The sequence below is a fragment of the Podarcis filfolensis genome (genome assembly GCF_964270895.1).
Source record: "Podarcis filfolensis genome assembly, chromosome: 9".
NCBI lineage: Eukaryota > Metazoa > Chordata > Lepidosauria > Squamata > Lacertidae > Podarcis > Podarcis filfolensis.
This window is the reverse complement of record NC_139610.1, coordinates 31,587,571-31,604,981: the sequence shown is the minus strand read 5'-3', so window position 1 is coordinate 31,604,981 and position 17,411 is coordinate 31,587,571. Positions and strand designations below refer to the sequence as shown.

At 39.0% G+C, this 17,411-nt stretch overlaps 1 protein-coding gene across 1 annotated transcript; it reads left to right on the top strand.

Moving 5' to 3' along the window:
- Positions 1 to 19: 19 nt before the first annotated feature.
- CEP44 (centrosomal protein 44) lies at positions 20 to 10,577 on the top strand. Its single transcript, XM_083572122.1, has 11 exons — positions 20 to 86; positions 870 to 1,013; positions 1,702 to 1,849; positions 3,140 to 3,286; positions 3,883 to 4,035; positions 5,181 to 5,327; positions 6,087 to 6,299; positions 7,592 to 7,667; positions 9,256 to 9,380; positions 9,597 to 9,634; positions 10,375 to 10,577. Exons 2-11 carry the CDS (start codon positions 925 to 927, stop codon positions 10,421 to 10,423), a joined length of 1,185 nt encoding a protein of 394 aa, XP_083428248.1. The 5' UTR covers positions 20 to 86; positions 870 to 924; the 3' UTR covers positions 10,424 to 10,577.
- Positions 10,578 to 17,411: the final 6,834 nt, after the last annotated feature.

Sequence of the window (17,411 nt, the reverse complement as noted above, 5' to 3'; positions counted from 1 at the left end):
GGGAAGGAAGAAAGAAAGGGCGGGGGCGGCGCGAGGAGGTGGGCGGGGCTCCGACCATCCTTCAGGCCAAAGTTGGGCCGGAGCCGGTAAGCTGACTCTGCAACCTTATGCACGCGTAACCGAAATAACCGCCTATACTTCTCCTCTATCCCTGTGCTTCTCTTTCCCTCTTCCTTTTTCTTGTTGTCCCGAGTCTGTTTTTGACTATGAGGAACCTGTCATACCTGTTCGTTATAAGGCGCCGTTGACATTCCTGTTTATTAATGGCAATAGCGACGTGTCAGCTGCAGAAATAAGCCTTGTCGGGTTCAGTAGGTGTTTGCTAAACAGCAACTAAATTAATTGTGTGTAGGATTGCAGTCTGTGTAAAAAAAGAGAAAAAATAGGGGGAATTGCAGTCTGATCCTACACCTGATTTTTGTGGAAATGAGCTCAGTGGGAAGCAGACTCCTAACCATGTCTGCTCGGAAGTAGTCCTATAGAATTCAATGAGGCTTACTTCCAGTTAAGGGGGGTTGGATTGCAAGCAGAATAAGTGTGCGCAGGGCTGTAACCTTCCCAGTGCAATCCTATTTTATGCTCCAGAAGCTAGTCCTACTGGGTTTAATGGGTGTACAGTTGTAGCCTGTGTTTCCAGAGTGAAAGTGTGGTATTTGCACAACAATTCTTCTTTGTTTTGTTTTTGCGAACCTAAAAATGCCACTTAAGATAAAATGTGTCCTTCCCATGTGCAAGGTTGAAAGTGGATAGTTGTTTTCATACAACAAAGCTTGAGTCCAATTTTGCTTTGAGCTTGTTCTATAATGTGAGTGTATAATATGACTAACCAAAACATTTGAATTCTAAAATGCAACTATTCTGTGTTCTAGTCTGTACTGAGCACTTCCTATGATCTGAACGAAATAAGAATTGTAACGTGATAGCATGGCCACAGGAGATTTAAAAGGAAACTTGCGTAAAATAGAGCAAGGACTTCGACTTTTAAATTATCCCAGAGATGTTGATTATGCTGGGTAAGTGCAGGTATATCTTTATTTTTTATAATATTCATTGGTTCTATCAAACATGATTTGCTGGGAAAGGTATCTACAGTTCTCATATCAGAATCATGTTATTTTAATGTTGCTTCTGCTTGGACTGTGGACCAGTTAAAAAAAATATATACAGTATAATAAACTGACTTGTTAAAGAGGCGGCAATAATTTTGCTTGTACTGTATTCCTGTTTGGATAATAGATGAACACTGGTAGACAGCTAAAACCTGCAGCATATTAATCCATATAGTCTGATGTTGGATGTGGAAAGGGAAAGGGTCATTCCAGGCATTCTTTTAATTGTGCATTCATGATGCATTTATGGGCTCATAATTGTATCAGGATATTGTATCATCACTGCAGAAAATCTAATAAAGTTGAATGATGTGTGGATGCTGCAGTTTAAATTCACCACAAATGCAGAACAGACTTGCAGAAAACAGTGGTCTGAAGGGACCCTTTTTTATATGTTACCCTGTCTCCCCTTCCTGTGTCTTTAAATGGAAAGCAAAGATGCTTATAAAGTAGAAACTTTCTTACAAAATGTTGGTTGCAGTTAACAAGAAAAAGGACTTGAGATACGCTTGGAAATTTGAAAGCACCCAAAATGTGAGTACATTGTGGAATACAATATTCTCTTACTGTCTAGCTTTTCTCTCTATTACAGGTTGGCAAAGGGGGATCCATCTGCATTTTTGCCCATCATCAGCTATTGCTTCACATCCTTCTCAACGTATATTGCAGAACTTCTAGTGGAATCAGATGTGAAACTCATGGCAAAGAATGACTTGCGTTTTATTGATGCTGTTTATAAGGTATTTATATAGTTCAAGTGTCCTCTGTGACACTACCACTTGTTGAGAATAAGGGAAAAGTAAAAGTTTGTTTTAAACTTTACTTTCACCACATGTCTCAAAGCCCCGTACAAAAATAAAAAAAGGAAAATCTACTTTAAAACGTAAGTTAAAACGTCCAAGAGTAGAACATTAAAGCAACATTCATGGTGTAAAGGTCTTCTGAAAAAGTTGTGTGGCATTATGGAGGCTACAAACAGGTTTAAATTGTTATAGCACTCACATGACTGTATGATCTCAGCATGTATTATGTTGTGACGTTTTATAGGCAGTGTTCTAGCTTGTATGATATATTAAGTGAGAGATAAGATGGGGCTTGTTCACACGCGAGTTCAAGGATCTATGGTTTTAGGGCTGATCTTACTAGCTAAGCTAAAACCTGTTACCAGGACCTTGTCCCTACTATTTTAAGTGATCTCACACTATGCAGGAACAATCCCCCAACCCTGGCTTAACTCTACTAAAGAAGCTTCTTCTAGCATCAGACATTGAGAGTTTGGTGGAAGTGCTGCAGCAACACACTTCACAATGCAGTAGCAAATGACTTCTTGGCCTTACTCTCAGCCTTTGAGCTGGGGAGCAGGCAGGAATCTGTCCTCCTCTGTATGTCCAAGAGTCGAAGGAAGGCTGGTGCTCATTACACTTGCCAGATAATGTAACGAGTGATCTGTACATAAGCTGATGCATAATAGAGCACGACTCACTGTATTTTTAAAATTACTTACTCCTGCTTATCATAAATTAACTAGGTGTCTCACTACCATTAAATGCAATATATCAACAGTAAAAGTTATCCACAGACCTGTGTATTACAAGCCAAACTGGCATAGGGAAATTGGGATAAATTATATCTCTAAACTCTTGTCAAAATAAAAAAGTATAGACTTAAGTACACCTAGGTATCTAATAGGAATCCTGATGAACAGAAGTAAAAAAAAAAAGCACAGTGGTCTCTCTTACTTTTTTGATATGGTTTCAACTGCTGAACAGGGCTAGAAATTACAGGAATGCAAAAAAGCACTTCCTGGGTTTTCATGCACTAGTTGCAACCCACAGTTAACCCGTATCTGAAGAAGTGTGCATGCACAGGAAAGTTCATACCAATAACAAACTTAGTTGGTCTCTAAGGTGCTACTGGAAGGAATTTTATTATTATTTTGTTTCGACTATGGCAGACCAACACGGCTACTTACCTGTAACCACAGTTATAGTGACTGTGAAAGCAATTTCTTTTTTCTCTGTTCCTTGCAGGTTCTCCGAGATCAATTTCAGTATAAGCCAGTCCTATCAAAACAGCAGTTCCTCCAATATGGCTTTGCAGAGAGAAAAATACAGATTGTTTGTGACATTATTAATTCAGTCTATAAAAGGCATAAAGAATTAAGTAATATGAATAAGGTATGGATCAAGTTATTAATTTAGTTCATACTTCTGAGAAATAAAAATTTTAATATCTTTTAAGGTCTAAGTAAAATAACCAGCACATTTTTGTTATTACAGTTTCTTGGATGTGTGAAAACTTTGTGTTTGCTCCATTTATCAGTTTATTATTTTAATTAACAAAATTTATGAATGGCTCTCAGGGTGTCTTACTGAACTGGCTCTGGTTTGGGTGTGGACGCCACTCCCCTTTTCTGTTGTCTATGGGTATTGGGAAAATCAGATAATTCTCATTTCCCCCCTAATTTTTTCTTCTTCCTGCACATCAGTGTATAGACAGTTAAAATGACATAGTGCCATACTTTGACTTAATTTCAGTTATAACTTCTTGCAAAGTTGTGTAATATTATGTTTGGATTTGATTGCTACAATTTGCTCTTCAAAAATCACTCTTGAGAGGATACAGTGTATGTGTTTATATCTTTCCCTTAGAGCTCATATACTTGCATATTTATGTCAACAAATTGTTTTGTTAGAACATACTTCATATTGTAAAAACAAGAAAATATATTCATCATTAACTATTTGGATGGGACTTCTGTGTGTTTTTATAGATCAAATCCCAAACAAGAAAGAGAACGCATCCAGTTAGACCTCAGCTACAAGCAAACAGTCCTAGTGTGCCTGATTCTGCAACATTCTGTGCTACAAATCTTTTTCCTACTCTTCCAGATTCTGCAACAATCTCTACTATGGATTTTCAGCAGGCAAGAGCACTCAAAATTATTTTAGAAGAAGAATTAAAATACACAATTATTTTAGACAAAAAACTGAGACTGTAGATATGTTTCCAGCAACAATAGCTTTTTTACTGAGCAAGTTGTCTGAAAAATGCTCACCAGTAACTGAACTGTGTTCAGATATCTGGCTGATTCTTTGTACCACTGCCTTCTAGGCTTGTCATCCTGGCACTGTAAGATTACCTTTCAGGTAATCGGAATATGGAATATGGAGTTATGAATCCTGGTCCTCTGCTCCTGAAGCAGTTTGACTGGAGAGGATTCCTCAGTAATTTGGTGTGTCTGTAGGAAGATACTTAAAAAAAAGAAATTTATGAAACAAAATTCAAACAACATAAAGAAATATCATTGCAGCAGGTTGAAAGCAGCATAAACTTGGATATTATCATTGAACTTGTTCCAAAACATTACGAAAAAACCCAATTTTTAGTCTTTTATCATAAGTTAGCATAATCATAGCTACTATGGACCAAAGTTTTTCAATCCATTCAGATATTTTTAGCTATTATAATCTTAGCAGCAGTAATAAAGTTGAACATTATTTCTTGATCACTTTCTAAAATAAACTCTTTTAGATAACCAAGCCGAAATGCTTTAGTGTCCAAGGGTATTCTAACATATCACAGATATTAGTCTGAATGGATTTCCAGAATATTTCTGTTTGTGAACAATTCCAGAAAATGTGTATGTGATCTGTTTTGTTTAATCCACATTTACGACATATATCAGATGCTATTTGTATATTAATAAGGCATCAAATACCATTGATGGAGGGTTTCTAAAACAGTCCTCTTTAAAACAGTCCTCTAAAACAGTTTGCAGAAGTTATATTAGAAATTCAGTTCCTGGTTCTCACGACTTATTAAAAATAGGGCTGAACCAATATGAGTTTGCGGCCTTTAGAGATTCCTTGTCTGTACAATACTGGGAATGGTTTTTTTATTTTGTTTTTATCTTTTCAAAATTTGTATTTTATGCCTCAAGTATTTTATCCCGCACACACATGTGTTTTATAGCCAGGTTCAATTAAAAGGTGTTCTGCTGTTGACTTATATGGTATTTATTAATACTCTCTGCATCACTTTGTGTGTGGGGTCTTTTACATGGCAAAGAATCCTCAAATAGAACATCGTAAAAGTATGCTGAGTGCAAGACTCCCTCAAGACATCATCAATGAAGCACTGGAGGAGGAAGAGGAGCAGGAGGAGCAGGAAGAAGTTGCCTGTATTGCTGATGATCCATTCAGTGTACGTGAACAGGTAGGACCATTTAAATTTTCTTTACTCACCTGCCGGTTGAAATAATGAAAAATTTTCAGCTAATATATCTTGTGCATTGTTATGGGCTGGATTCAGCTAAAGAGGTGTGCTAGTGGGAGCCAGCAAGAGTCCCGCTAGCACATCAGGGCTTTCCTCCCCCTGTGCACCCCCAAATCTGCTCTGGTGGGGGGTTGAAAGAACCCCTAGAACAGAGGGGGGGGGAGAAGAGGAAAGATTGTTCCAATGGTACAGAAAATAGTAATAAATTTGACACATGATTAAATAGCAAAAGCAGCTAGTGGGAAAACAATCTACATAATGCTGCCATTAGCCCCTTGAGGCATTCATCATAACAGCAGTGCCCAAAGTGTGGCTGTACCCACCCTTTAAGAACATAAGAGCCTGTGAATAAGGCCAAAAGCCTGTCTAGTCTTAGCACTCCAGTCTGACAGTGCCTAGAAAGATACCTGTGGTAAGCTTGCAAGCACAACCTGGGAGCAATAGCACTCCCGTCACCTGTGATTCCTGACAAATGGTATCAGAGGCATAAAGCCGCTTGCAGTGGAGGTGGAACATAAAGACTATCCATGGCCACTAGCCATGATGGCTATCTTCCATTCATTTCTTTAACCCTCAGTCCTCTTTAAAGCAGTTCAGGTTGGTGGCCGTCACTGCCTCTTGTCAGAGAGAATTAAGGCACAAAGGGGGCTAATGAGTAAGATTATCTAAAACTTTGGATGAATAAAATATTATTTACAGGTCTTGGAGGAAACTACTAATGAAATGCAAGAATTAAAGAGCCAACTTGATGAACTGCAGGAGAAGCTTAATAAACTGGACTGGGTAGAAGAAAAGTTACAGGCGTTAGAAGATAAACTACAGGGAAAGGTTGTTATAGATGAAAAGGAGTGGAATAATTTACTGAGCCGGGTGTTACTACTTGAAACACAACTGTTACTGCAGTCCAAAAAGGTATGTTTTTACCACCTACAGCTATGTTGATGTATTTGCCACTTTGAGCTCCTAAATAATGATAATGTTTTGTTTTAGCTTACCAGCTGTGTATCCTTTGGGTAGCTTTTAGTAAAGCTGTTGCTCAACTGTGGCTTTTTTTCTTATGAGCCAACTTAACTTATTTTACTGTATTTATTTTTTATTTATTCTTACCTCCAGCCCCTTGAATTTTATTCTGTTGAATGTCAGTTGTGTAGGGCATAAATTTCCAATTGTGAGATATAATTAGAGAATAACTGTTGGTTACTTTAGCAAGAAATAAACTTGCTTCATTCAATGTATACTGTGTGTATAGAATCATAAAAAGGTAAAGGGACCACTGACCATTAGGTCCAGTCGTGACCAACTCTGGGGTTGTGGTGCTCATCTCGCTTTATTGGCCGAGAGAGCCGGCGTACAGCTTCCGGGTCATGTGGCCAGCATGACTAAGCCGCTTCTGGCGAACCAGAGCAGCGCATGGAAACACCATTTACCTTTCCGCCGGAGCGGTACCTATTTATCTACTTGCATTTTGACATGCTTTCAAACTGCTAGGTTGGCAGGAGCTGGGACAGAGCAACGGGAGCTCACGCCGTTGTGGGGATTCGAACCGCCAACCTTCTGATCGGCAAGTCCTAGGTTCTGTTGTTTAACCCACAGCGCCACCCGTGTCCCATGTATAGAATCATAGTCCAACCCTCTGCAGTGCAGGAATATTTTGCCTAATATGGGGCTCGAACCCATGATGCTTAGATGAAGAGTCTCATGCTCTACCAATTGAGCTAGTTCCACTGATGCAATGGGACGCCTGTTTCCTCTCTCATCTCCCTCCTGAATGGTCCCCAGTCCTTTAGAGCTGATTTTGAGGCTGCAAGGGAGTGCTGGAAGGGACAGGAGAGGGAGAGGGAGTTCTGTTGGTAGACATGAAAGGCCATTGCATCATCATAAGTTCAGCGTTGGATTCAGCCCAATGTGATGTGCAAGAAACATTGGTGGCTTAGTTTAGACCATAGTTTGCCAAATTTGGATGATTGTGATTGGAGGAAACAAGGGATAGAACTGGCATACATGAACCCATGGTATCTTCCTGATTAAACGGTAGTGTCTGAAAAGGGATGTTGTCTCTATGCTGCTGATACTGTTGTTTTAGGGAGTGTATTGTAACCCATTCACTGAAAGGTATTGAAGGAGATCATTAACCAGATCTAGGAAATGCTAGCTATTTTGCTGAAGGGCACTGTTATAAAGGGGGAAATGTCTTATAATTTCAGGCTGATTTATCTGCAGATTTTAATAACATGAGCGAAGAAAATACCTCTAGCAGAAATATGACTCCAGTTTCTCCTGGTGAGTATTTGATGTAGCCTTCTCCAGTCCACTTTTAAAACTACGTAGTGATATTGTCAGTTTAAATGTGTTCTTGCAAACTGAAATGCAGTCTATTTAAATTTCATTTTCTGCTGAGCAGGGCTTGGAAACCTCTGGCCTGCGAGTCAAATTAAGGCCACCAGTTTGGCCCATGCAGCCCTTTTTTGGCCAACCACACTCACATGTCACCTGCTGTCTGGAACAAATCCTGATTGTTCCATTGCAGCAGGGCTTGCATTCTACGCTATTTAAATTTGGGCCCAATTCCAAAACCTAACCCAACTGGAAGATTCCAAATGGAACCAGTCCCAGTGGGGCTTATATTCTGCACCAAATTTAAATAACACCAAATGCAAGCCCTGGTGTTTTTTGGTGGACATAGAGCCACCTGATGTCCTATGATATCAGGTGATTGACAGGTAGGCAGATCTTCCCACTGTCAAAAGTAGCCCTCAGAGAGATGCCCAGTTTGGAATCCAGACCAAAGTGGATAGTCACTTTTGGGAATGTTGCCTTGTCTTCTCTTTGTACATGTACAACATTGGGCCTCCAACTAAGAAACTAAATTCTGCTTGAAGTTAGGCAGGCTCCATCCCTCAGGACCTTTAAATGAACCTTTAAGGCCTATCTTTTTAATGATCCTTTTAAATGGCTAGATTTGGGTTGTGATTGTTTTATGTTTTATTTTGTACGGTCATGTTCATGCTAGTTTTAATAATATTTTGTAGTGTTTTGAAATGCACATTTTTAGACTTGTCTTAAAATTGTATTATAGTTTATTTGTATGTTTATGTTTCTGTAAACTGTTTTGGAAAACATCTTGTTTTGAAAAATTATAGACCATAATTGCAAGAGACACATTTAAAACTTCACCATGCCTTAGAACTGCAGAACAGACAGAAAATTTTCCACATCCATTCTCGTTTTATCTAAAATGTATATTAACTATATGGTTGGTTTGCTGTATGAATACTTGTCAATCAACTCATTATCGTCTCTGTAAGTTGGAACTGATTTATTGTATGATAAAGTACAGCTGTTCTCTGTTGGTTCTGAGATCTGCCAACAGGATATTTTATACAATGTGATGTTTTCTCACTGCATAGAGGTTTTGGTTGGCCTATAAAAACACTTTAGGTTAATGCCAAGATCTTACTGACTTGAACAGTGCGGCATTTAAGAAGGGCTTGGAAGAACCCTGATGCCATTTGTGTTGCTTGTGGAGTTGTTGTTAAACTTTTGGTCCCCCCCCCCCCCCCCAGATAAGCATTAGCTCTCAGGAAATAGTTTATTCTCAAGTAATGACCTTTTTGAGTAATGGCATCTGCAACAGCTTACATTGCTAGGAATCATGGCATACCTGGGTAATCGTCGCAGGTAGTTTCTATGTTATAATTGCAATATATGGTTGTGAAATAACGTGAGAGAAAGACCTTGGAGCTTTGCAAATTCATCTCCCTCCATTTCCTTTGTCAATATATTCTGTAAATCAAACTGTGTGATGGCTGACCTGATGTGAGAGAGCAAAAAGGCAAAGGTGATGTTTAAAATGAATATTTCTTTGCAGATAGGGAGAAGGCGGAGCTGCCAGAGACTCTTCATCAGTCGTCTGGATACAGTTCACAGTTATCTGCAGACCCATCTCCCAAAGCCACGGCCGTTAATAATCATGGTCTGTCAGAGGTTTCAAAGGTACTTTAAAAACCAGCAAATGCTAGCTGATTTGCTTTGGAAGAGCTTGTAGATGTTGGTTGATTTTTATTATTATTTGGGGGGTGGGTAATAGCAAACTTTTTCAAAGCACTTTTGATAAAATTAAGTGCTTGTATAAAGTTACTCTGTTCATGCCTTTAAACTTAGAAAAATGCGGACTTCAAAGAATTAATTTAGCCTGTTTTGAAATTGCAGGAGACAACAGTACAAAGAATGGAGAGAATAAGCAAAATGTAAGTAATAGGGGGGGAAGACAAATTTATTTCTCTGCAGGGAATTGTTTTGGCTTAAAACATATCTAGAAAGTACATGTGTTTTCCAAACCTCAAAGGCCTTTGCATCAGGTGTGGCATTTCCTTAAGGCTGTACTGGATAATAAATCGAGCTACAGTTCCATGTTTGTGGGATGAGTCACTATTTTTGTTTCTGAAATACAACTTTAAGTGAATTTACTGGTGGCTGCTAGAGATTAGAGTGCTAAATATGTTTATTAGTGATTAGATTCCCCTCCCCCCCCCCGGTAATGTTTTATTGAAGGAGTTTCTCCTTTTTAAAAACAAAATGAAAACCATGATCATTTTCGCACCCAAGAGCATTGTACTTTGATGTAGTAATGCCTGATTGTGAAACTTTACATTATTGTTTGTTTATTTTTTCTTTCAGTATAATTCTATTTCAACAGGTTTCATTTTTAACACCCACCCCAACTTGTATTGTTCTAAAATAATTCCCTACTGAGAAATAAGATGTGCAAAATTTTGAGTTAAGTTGGAAAATTAAGAATATGTGTTTGATATTTTGGAATGTGTGTTTTCTATAATCCATATTTCCATATTGTCTTTTAGTCTGATTCCCTCCCCCACCCCCCGCTTCAATATAGTTGGGAAAAGCAGTTGGTGCTTATTCAATGTTACCATTCTGCAAGCAGACAATTTTGTTTGGCGTATCTAACCTCTTTGTATAATATCTTCAGGATTGAAGAAACTTCAGAGTTGTTGAAGACCTCAAGAAACACCTCTTGAGAACATTCTGTCCTACACAGCCAGATATCTGCAAGCAATTATGTATGCCTTTAAATTTTTAGAGCTATCTGAATCTCTTTGTGATATTTTGTAACTCAAATTATTTAAAGCTATTTATTTTTATGAAAATAAATATTTTGTAATATCTTTGTCACTGATGCAATTTTCACCTAACTGCACTTAATTACTTTCTGCACAAAAAACCCTCTGTGCATGTGGCAGAGTTGTTCCAGTACTTGCACTCTGTTTTCGTGTTGACATTTGCTAGCACTGGCCTAAGTAATATGTTTTTGAAAGGGCAGCTAAAGGACCATGGTTTACATCCTGTTGGAAATGCTCCAGCTGGGACTTTCATATTGCACCCAAGAGAATTGCATGCCTTCCATCTGTGAAGCTGTAGAAGCCTTAACGAAAACTCCAAGTACACCATATTGTAAACGTGTACTTTCTAAAGCCTTTTCGAAAAAATATACATTTTCATGCTTGGTCAGAAAACACCAACACTTTGTAGCATCCATTAAGACTGACAAAGTGAAGGCCATTTGGATCTGAAACACTAAAATATGTAAGTAGGTCTACAGGCTTGGACTGGGAAATGTGTTGAGCGTTTGAGTGCTGTATTACCTGACACATTTTAAGACTTGGCACAGCTGGAGGCCATCCAGTCAGTATACACAGATACACAACAGTTTTATGATTTTGAAGCCATATAAAATGTCTCTTTGAAGAGGAAAGATCATGTAAAGCAGACATAAATATGATGTACTTGGGTGAAAAGTAGATGGTGGGGGACAGGAAGGAACTGGAGATATTTGGATCTCAGAATTGCCACATACTTTTCTGTCCCGCACAGGGACCTATTTAATCAGAAAGTATTAACCTTAATTCCACCACTTCCTATGATAAGATCTCGCAGTGATATTGCAACAGCATTCGACATCACAGGTTTTTAATGGGGTGGCTAGCGGATGATGAGAAAACAGTTTTTCTCTTTTGTTGTAAAGCATGGCTAATTTCATAAGCTTTCTTGTCTTTCTCCAAAGCATATGTGAGCTACACCAAATTAGCTGGGAAAGGAATTTAAAAAGCAGATTTGAATTAAATTTAAATGAAAATGTCTCAACTGGTGTAGCAGATTTCCATTCCATAAACTTAAAAAAAATCCTAATATAAAAATTACTAAACTATGCTAGGGAGGTAATCTTTCTACCTCCAGTTATTCATTCTCTATTGGGCCAATATTGCCCCAGTACCTTGCATTTTTAAGGTTTTAGATGTTTCAGTGTTTTTCATAAGGAAGATGTCAATAACTAAAGCTGGATTGTCTTCAGTATCTTTTCTATCTGTACTACACACCTTTTCCATTTGCCACCTTTGCCTATTGTGTGGGATTAGAACTGTGCACAACATGAAGTGGCATGAAGACAGTTGCATCTTTTAACATTTCACCCCTTTTTTAAAAAAATGAATACTTGGTTTGCCTGGACCTGTATTTCATGGAATGTGAGTTTGGGATGAACTACCTTTGAAAAGCATAAGCCCAAATGATTCTCTTATTTAGTTAAAGGGAAGCTGCTTTGGGTCCCAGGAATTTGGACTGGAGAAAGAGTGGAGCATTGCTTGGAGGAGAAAAAGGTAGGGGATGTTTACTGGAAATTAACTAGCCAGGTATCTGAATTGCTCCTATTTTAGCTAAATCATTTCCCCTCTAGCCTTCGCAAAAAAGTAACTAAGTGGGCTGTCACCCCACCATTAGGGAAGTGTTGCTTAACACTATCTGTCCAAAGGTGTCTTTGCTCTGGATTTCTGTCTTACATGCACACACTCCTACGCAGTTCAAAATGTGTGTTTTGAAGGGCAGACATTTGTGGGTAATCTGGAGCAGAAAGGTTGCATGCAGGGAAACTGCAAGAAGCTTAGGCCTTGAGGCTATTTTATGTTCATTTGCATAAGCAATGTGGTTAGCTTCTCTTCTCATTTTTAAATAGGCTTCCCAGTGCTCAAGGAAACTGCATCCTGGGGAATTTTCATTTTAAAAAGTCTCTAGTTTGGTTCTCATTGTGCTATATGCGACAACCATGCACTTTATAAACAGTTGTCATGAACTGAGTTGACATCCACTCAAGTGACTGACAGTAAAAGTCACCTGTTCATATTGTTATTAATATTAATATATTAAAATGGTATTCTTTAGTTCTGAGTCCTTTTGCCTCTAAAAATATATTTGGAAACTTGTTGCATTAAGGACACTTACTTTTTTCTTCCACCCCCCCACCCCCCACAGCATTTTCACTAATAAGAATCCTATGAGTAAACATTTTGTGCTTATTTAAAGTAGAACTTTTGATTTCTTTCAAATATTTCTGTGCCCCTGTATCATGGAAATATATCACAGTTATATTCCAACAATATGAAAACATAAAGCCAAATAATAACAACTTAAAATTTGAAAACAAGTTAAAAGCAAAAAAAGAAATTAAAAACAAATTTATACATGTAAATAATTCCTAAAATTGTACATGTTTGTATAGAATACCCTTTTTGCAACAGCTGCTGTATGGCCTTGGATACAAAGAACCCTAAGCAATATTCATGCATGGGTATCTGACAGATAATTGCTTCCCACACAAGCCTACCTAATAGGTTTATTTGGAAACCCCCATTGAGTCCCCCTGTTGAGGTTAGGCAGAGTACCTGGAGAGAGGTACTTTCTCAATTGTGTTAACAATTATGGCTTGCCTGCTGATAAGTATCTTATGCCATGTACTCACAGTAAAGACCTTTTCATATCAGCATGCCACTAAACTGGTTTTAATCTGGTGGTGATTTGCTGTTTGTTTGTTTTTTGAATGAACCTGTGGGCTACTCTCTTTTTAAAAAATGAATGGTGTGCAAGCAGAAAGTGCTTCTGGACTGCACAGGATGCAGGGTGGGACTTAAGGAAGACAGTTATTTTTTCTACTCCCAGCTGCATCTTCTCAATAATAACAGGTTAAATTTCACTCTGCAGAGTCCCATATTTTTCAGGTATCTTGAGGAGGGAATGTGATAGGCTGCAATGAAAGGGGGGGGGGTTCTTGAAAAGTAAACGATCTTTTAGCTATAACTAATTTCTTCTGGAAAAGAGCATCTTATTGAAAACCTGTGAGATCTAGTAGATTTTTGGCACCACCTTGTGGTACAAGAAAAATTCCTATAATTTTTGTTGTGGAATAGCAGTAGTTCCCAAACCTTTTAAATGTGGTGTCTGAAAATAATTTTTGTCTCTCATCCAAATGCAATTTTAGTAATGTTGGGTCACCAAAGTAATCTGCCAGCAACTCTTTCAGTTCTTTCTCATAACTTGCCTGTCTCATATAGCACAGCCCAGGCATAGGCAAACTCGGCCCTCCAGATGTTTTGAGACTACAATTCCCATCATCCCTGACCACTGGTCCTGTTAGCTAGGGATGATGTGAGTTGTAGTCCCGAAACATTGGGAGGACCGAGTTTGGGGATGCCTGGCACAGCCCTTTGACCTCTTCAGCTCTGAACTGACATGCATAGGATTGTATTGCATTTAAACTTTCTAAGCAAAAGTGTTCTTAGCATCTAGGGCAGAGATGGGGAACTTGTGGCCCTTCAGAAGTTGTTGGACTCCCAACAGCCTCAGCCATCATGGCATATAGTTGGGAATAATAATAATAATAATAATAATAATAATAATAATAATAATAATGCCAACCATCTGACCGGGGTATCCCAGCCGCTATGTGTGGCTTCCAACAAATTAAAACACCAAACATTAAAAGCTTCCCTGATCTAAGGAGTTCCTAAGGGAAAAAATAACTCAGGAAATTCTAGTATTTGACTGAGAAAAATAGATTCTTGATAAACCACATTGGAGGGTGTACTGTCAATGAGCTGATTTAGCACAGTGCGTAAGAATGAACTGCATATGAGGAAATCAATGGGTCATTTCTCTTTTTTTGTTTTTTCATGGCAGTAAGCCACAGTTCCTATTACAGTTTGAGTAATAGAAGCCTATTTTGTCCTTCATTGGTATATCAATAAAGAATAGTAATCGATGAGGCAGCTGCATACAGAACTCTACCTGTACTGTCCTGCCAAGCTCAGAGTAAACAACTGAAGGGAATGTTGTGAATTCAATAAGGATACAATGAAAAAGGTCTTTCATCAGTCCAGTTTCATCTGTATTGATCTCATTTTGATCTGTATTGATCTCCCACGCAACGGCATTGGTGCTGCTCCAGAGTGTACCTAACGTCCCTGAGTGAGTTTGAATTCAAATCATCCCAACCCCTGAAATAAAATTAATAAAATAAAATAGGAATTTAGATAATTAAATAAAATTGGAATTCATTCACCAATATTTAACTTTATATTTTAGTACCTTGCATAAGGTAAAGGTAAAGGTACCCCTGCCCGTACGGGCCAGTCGTGTCCGACTCTAGGGTTGCATGCTCATCTCGCTCTAGAGGCCGTGAGCCGACGCCGTCCGAAGACACTTCTGGGTCACGTGGCCAGCGTGATGAAGCTGCAGCTGGCGTGCCAGCACCAGCGCCGCACACGGAAACGGCGTTTACCTTCCCACTATAAAGCAGTACCTATTTATCTACTTGCACTTAGGGGTGCTTTCGAACTGCTAGGTGGGCAGGAGCTGGGACCGAAAGACGGGAGCTCACCCCGCCATGGGGATTCGAACCGCTGACCATATGATCGGCAAGTTCTAGGGACTGAGGTTTTACCCACAGTGCCACCCGCGTCCCTAGTACCTTGCATAGCTATGGTCTAAAATATTGGAAAGAATGTTGACACTCTAGTGATCATTTTATAGCACTCACAGTGGGGTGGGAATAAATGTCAAGTAACTGGTATCACTTAAGTGAGTCTACTGAAATACAGTTCTGGGTTTAAAGCAGAAAATACAAGACCGGTGAGAGAATTTTCTCAATAAATATGGAGGCACCAAAAGTTTCCCTTTAGACTTTCAGCACTTGGAGGTGAAATATTCTGATCGTACTTTATGACTAAAGTGACAATCTGGAAAATGTATTCCTGAAGAAGAATACCAGCATAGCTGTAAGGCAGTATGTTAACATCAAATTAACTACAGAACCTTATAAATCAGGCTGGGGAGAGGGAGAGGAAGTGCCAAGAAATAAATACTCTCGCGGTGAAGTGCTCATGCCTTGAAAATAATGTAGCTTTACACAATAAGTATATTCATGTCAGTCAGTTTTTAAATGTGTGTTTATATACTTGTGGTGAGTCTGAAAGCATTAATAAATTAGTCAGTGCAGTTAGTTGATTTAAGTAATTTATCAAAGGGAAAACGTGGCCTTTTTCTTTTTCTTTATGAAAAGGAAGCTGTTCCTAATGAAAATGCATGGCCACATGAATCTATGCTCTAACCAGATTCTGAAGCACTAGAATAAACATAAAGGTGCTGTGTTAGCAAGGCTTTCCCTTCATTATTGGTCAAACCTGGGAGGGTGTGACAGCACTATATGCAAACAGCTGTCTTTGTGCATTGAACAGGGCTCTTGTGAACTGGAGCTCCCAGGAAAGCAAAAGTAGGGTTGTGTTGCAGCATTTGTGTGATGCCTGATGTCAGATAAGACAAGATGCATGGTGCCCTTAAGCATTCAGTGGGCTGGGCTACACAAATGCTATCCATGTTGCAGACACAAGTTTCCCCACGCTGGATGTGTAATTTACTGAATGTTCCTGAGTAAACTACTAGAGCCAAAGTTCTAATATGTCATCTCATCAGTTCACATTAAAACCTGTTGATTCACATACAACAGTTGTTTACAAATATTCTTTCTTTTTTGATGACCCTTTTGGGTCAAACAGCTCCTGGCCCTGCAGGAGTGCCAAGTAACTGCTGGAAACTGGAAATGATTATGGGGGACATTCTAGAACAGATGCTTGTTGGCCTTTTTGGTTGCCCCTCCCCATAAATTGAACCGTGTAGGCAAGATGCTGCTTTGTGGCAGACCCTGGGTGCTTCCAGACTCACTGTTTTCAGGTGAAGTTCAATCAAGTTGCAGAGTTATGATTGATGTGGAGCTCTTGTGTAACAACCCTGCTTCCCTGAAAGATTTGCGACAAGGAAAATGTGAAATGGAAACTGGAAAGTGTGAGAGAACACTTTTTTTAATGCAGCAGAGTCAAACGTATCCAAACAACTGCTCAAGAAACAGGATGTCAGGAAGCTCCATTTGTGTCCTGTGTTTTGAAAGTGAACTTTTAACTGAATTTTCTAGTAACTTGCTATGGTACCAAATTTCAGCTTCTATTTTACATAAACACCCCAGCAATTTTGGGAGTCCTAGCCAATGAATAGAAGGGACCTAGGATTTTAATATAACCATTCTCAAATCAATAGTTCTCCCCAGATTTTGAAATGGATTCTTCCAGATTTTATTTTTATTTTAAAAAACTCTGTCCTCCCATATTTTAGTTATTTAATGCAGTTCAACCTGTTCATCCAAGTGTATTCAAGGTAGCATACACGGTGCTACATTTTAGTCTCATTACAACCTTGTGAGGTTGGTTAGGCTGACTCATGACTAGCCCAAGTTAATCCACAGAGCTTCATGGCTGGATAGGATTTGAACCGGGATCTCCTCGACCCTAGTCCAGTACTCTAACTACTACACCACACTGGTTTGTCTTATTTTGAGTACAAGTGACTCTCAACTTACATGGGGGTTACGTTCTGGGGATAGCACATGAAGCCAAAATCGTGAATGACCAAAACACATTGGGTTCAATAGCAGGTGGGATTGCCAGATTCTTTTTTCTTGAATGCCCACCTCCTCCCCCCCTTTTTTTGCCAAGCATGTAAAGCTAAATGTGCATAAGTTGTGAGTTGCCTGTATAACGTAGTTGCTCCAAAGTAACTGGTACAAATATTGGCTCCGCTGTGACTCCATCAAACCTCCTCTTCCCTCAGCTGTCTCCAGGGAGCAGCCGTTCC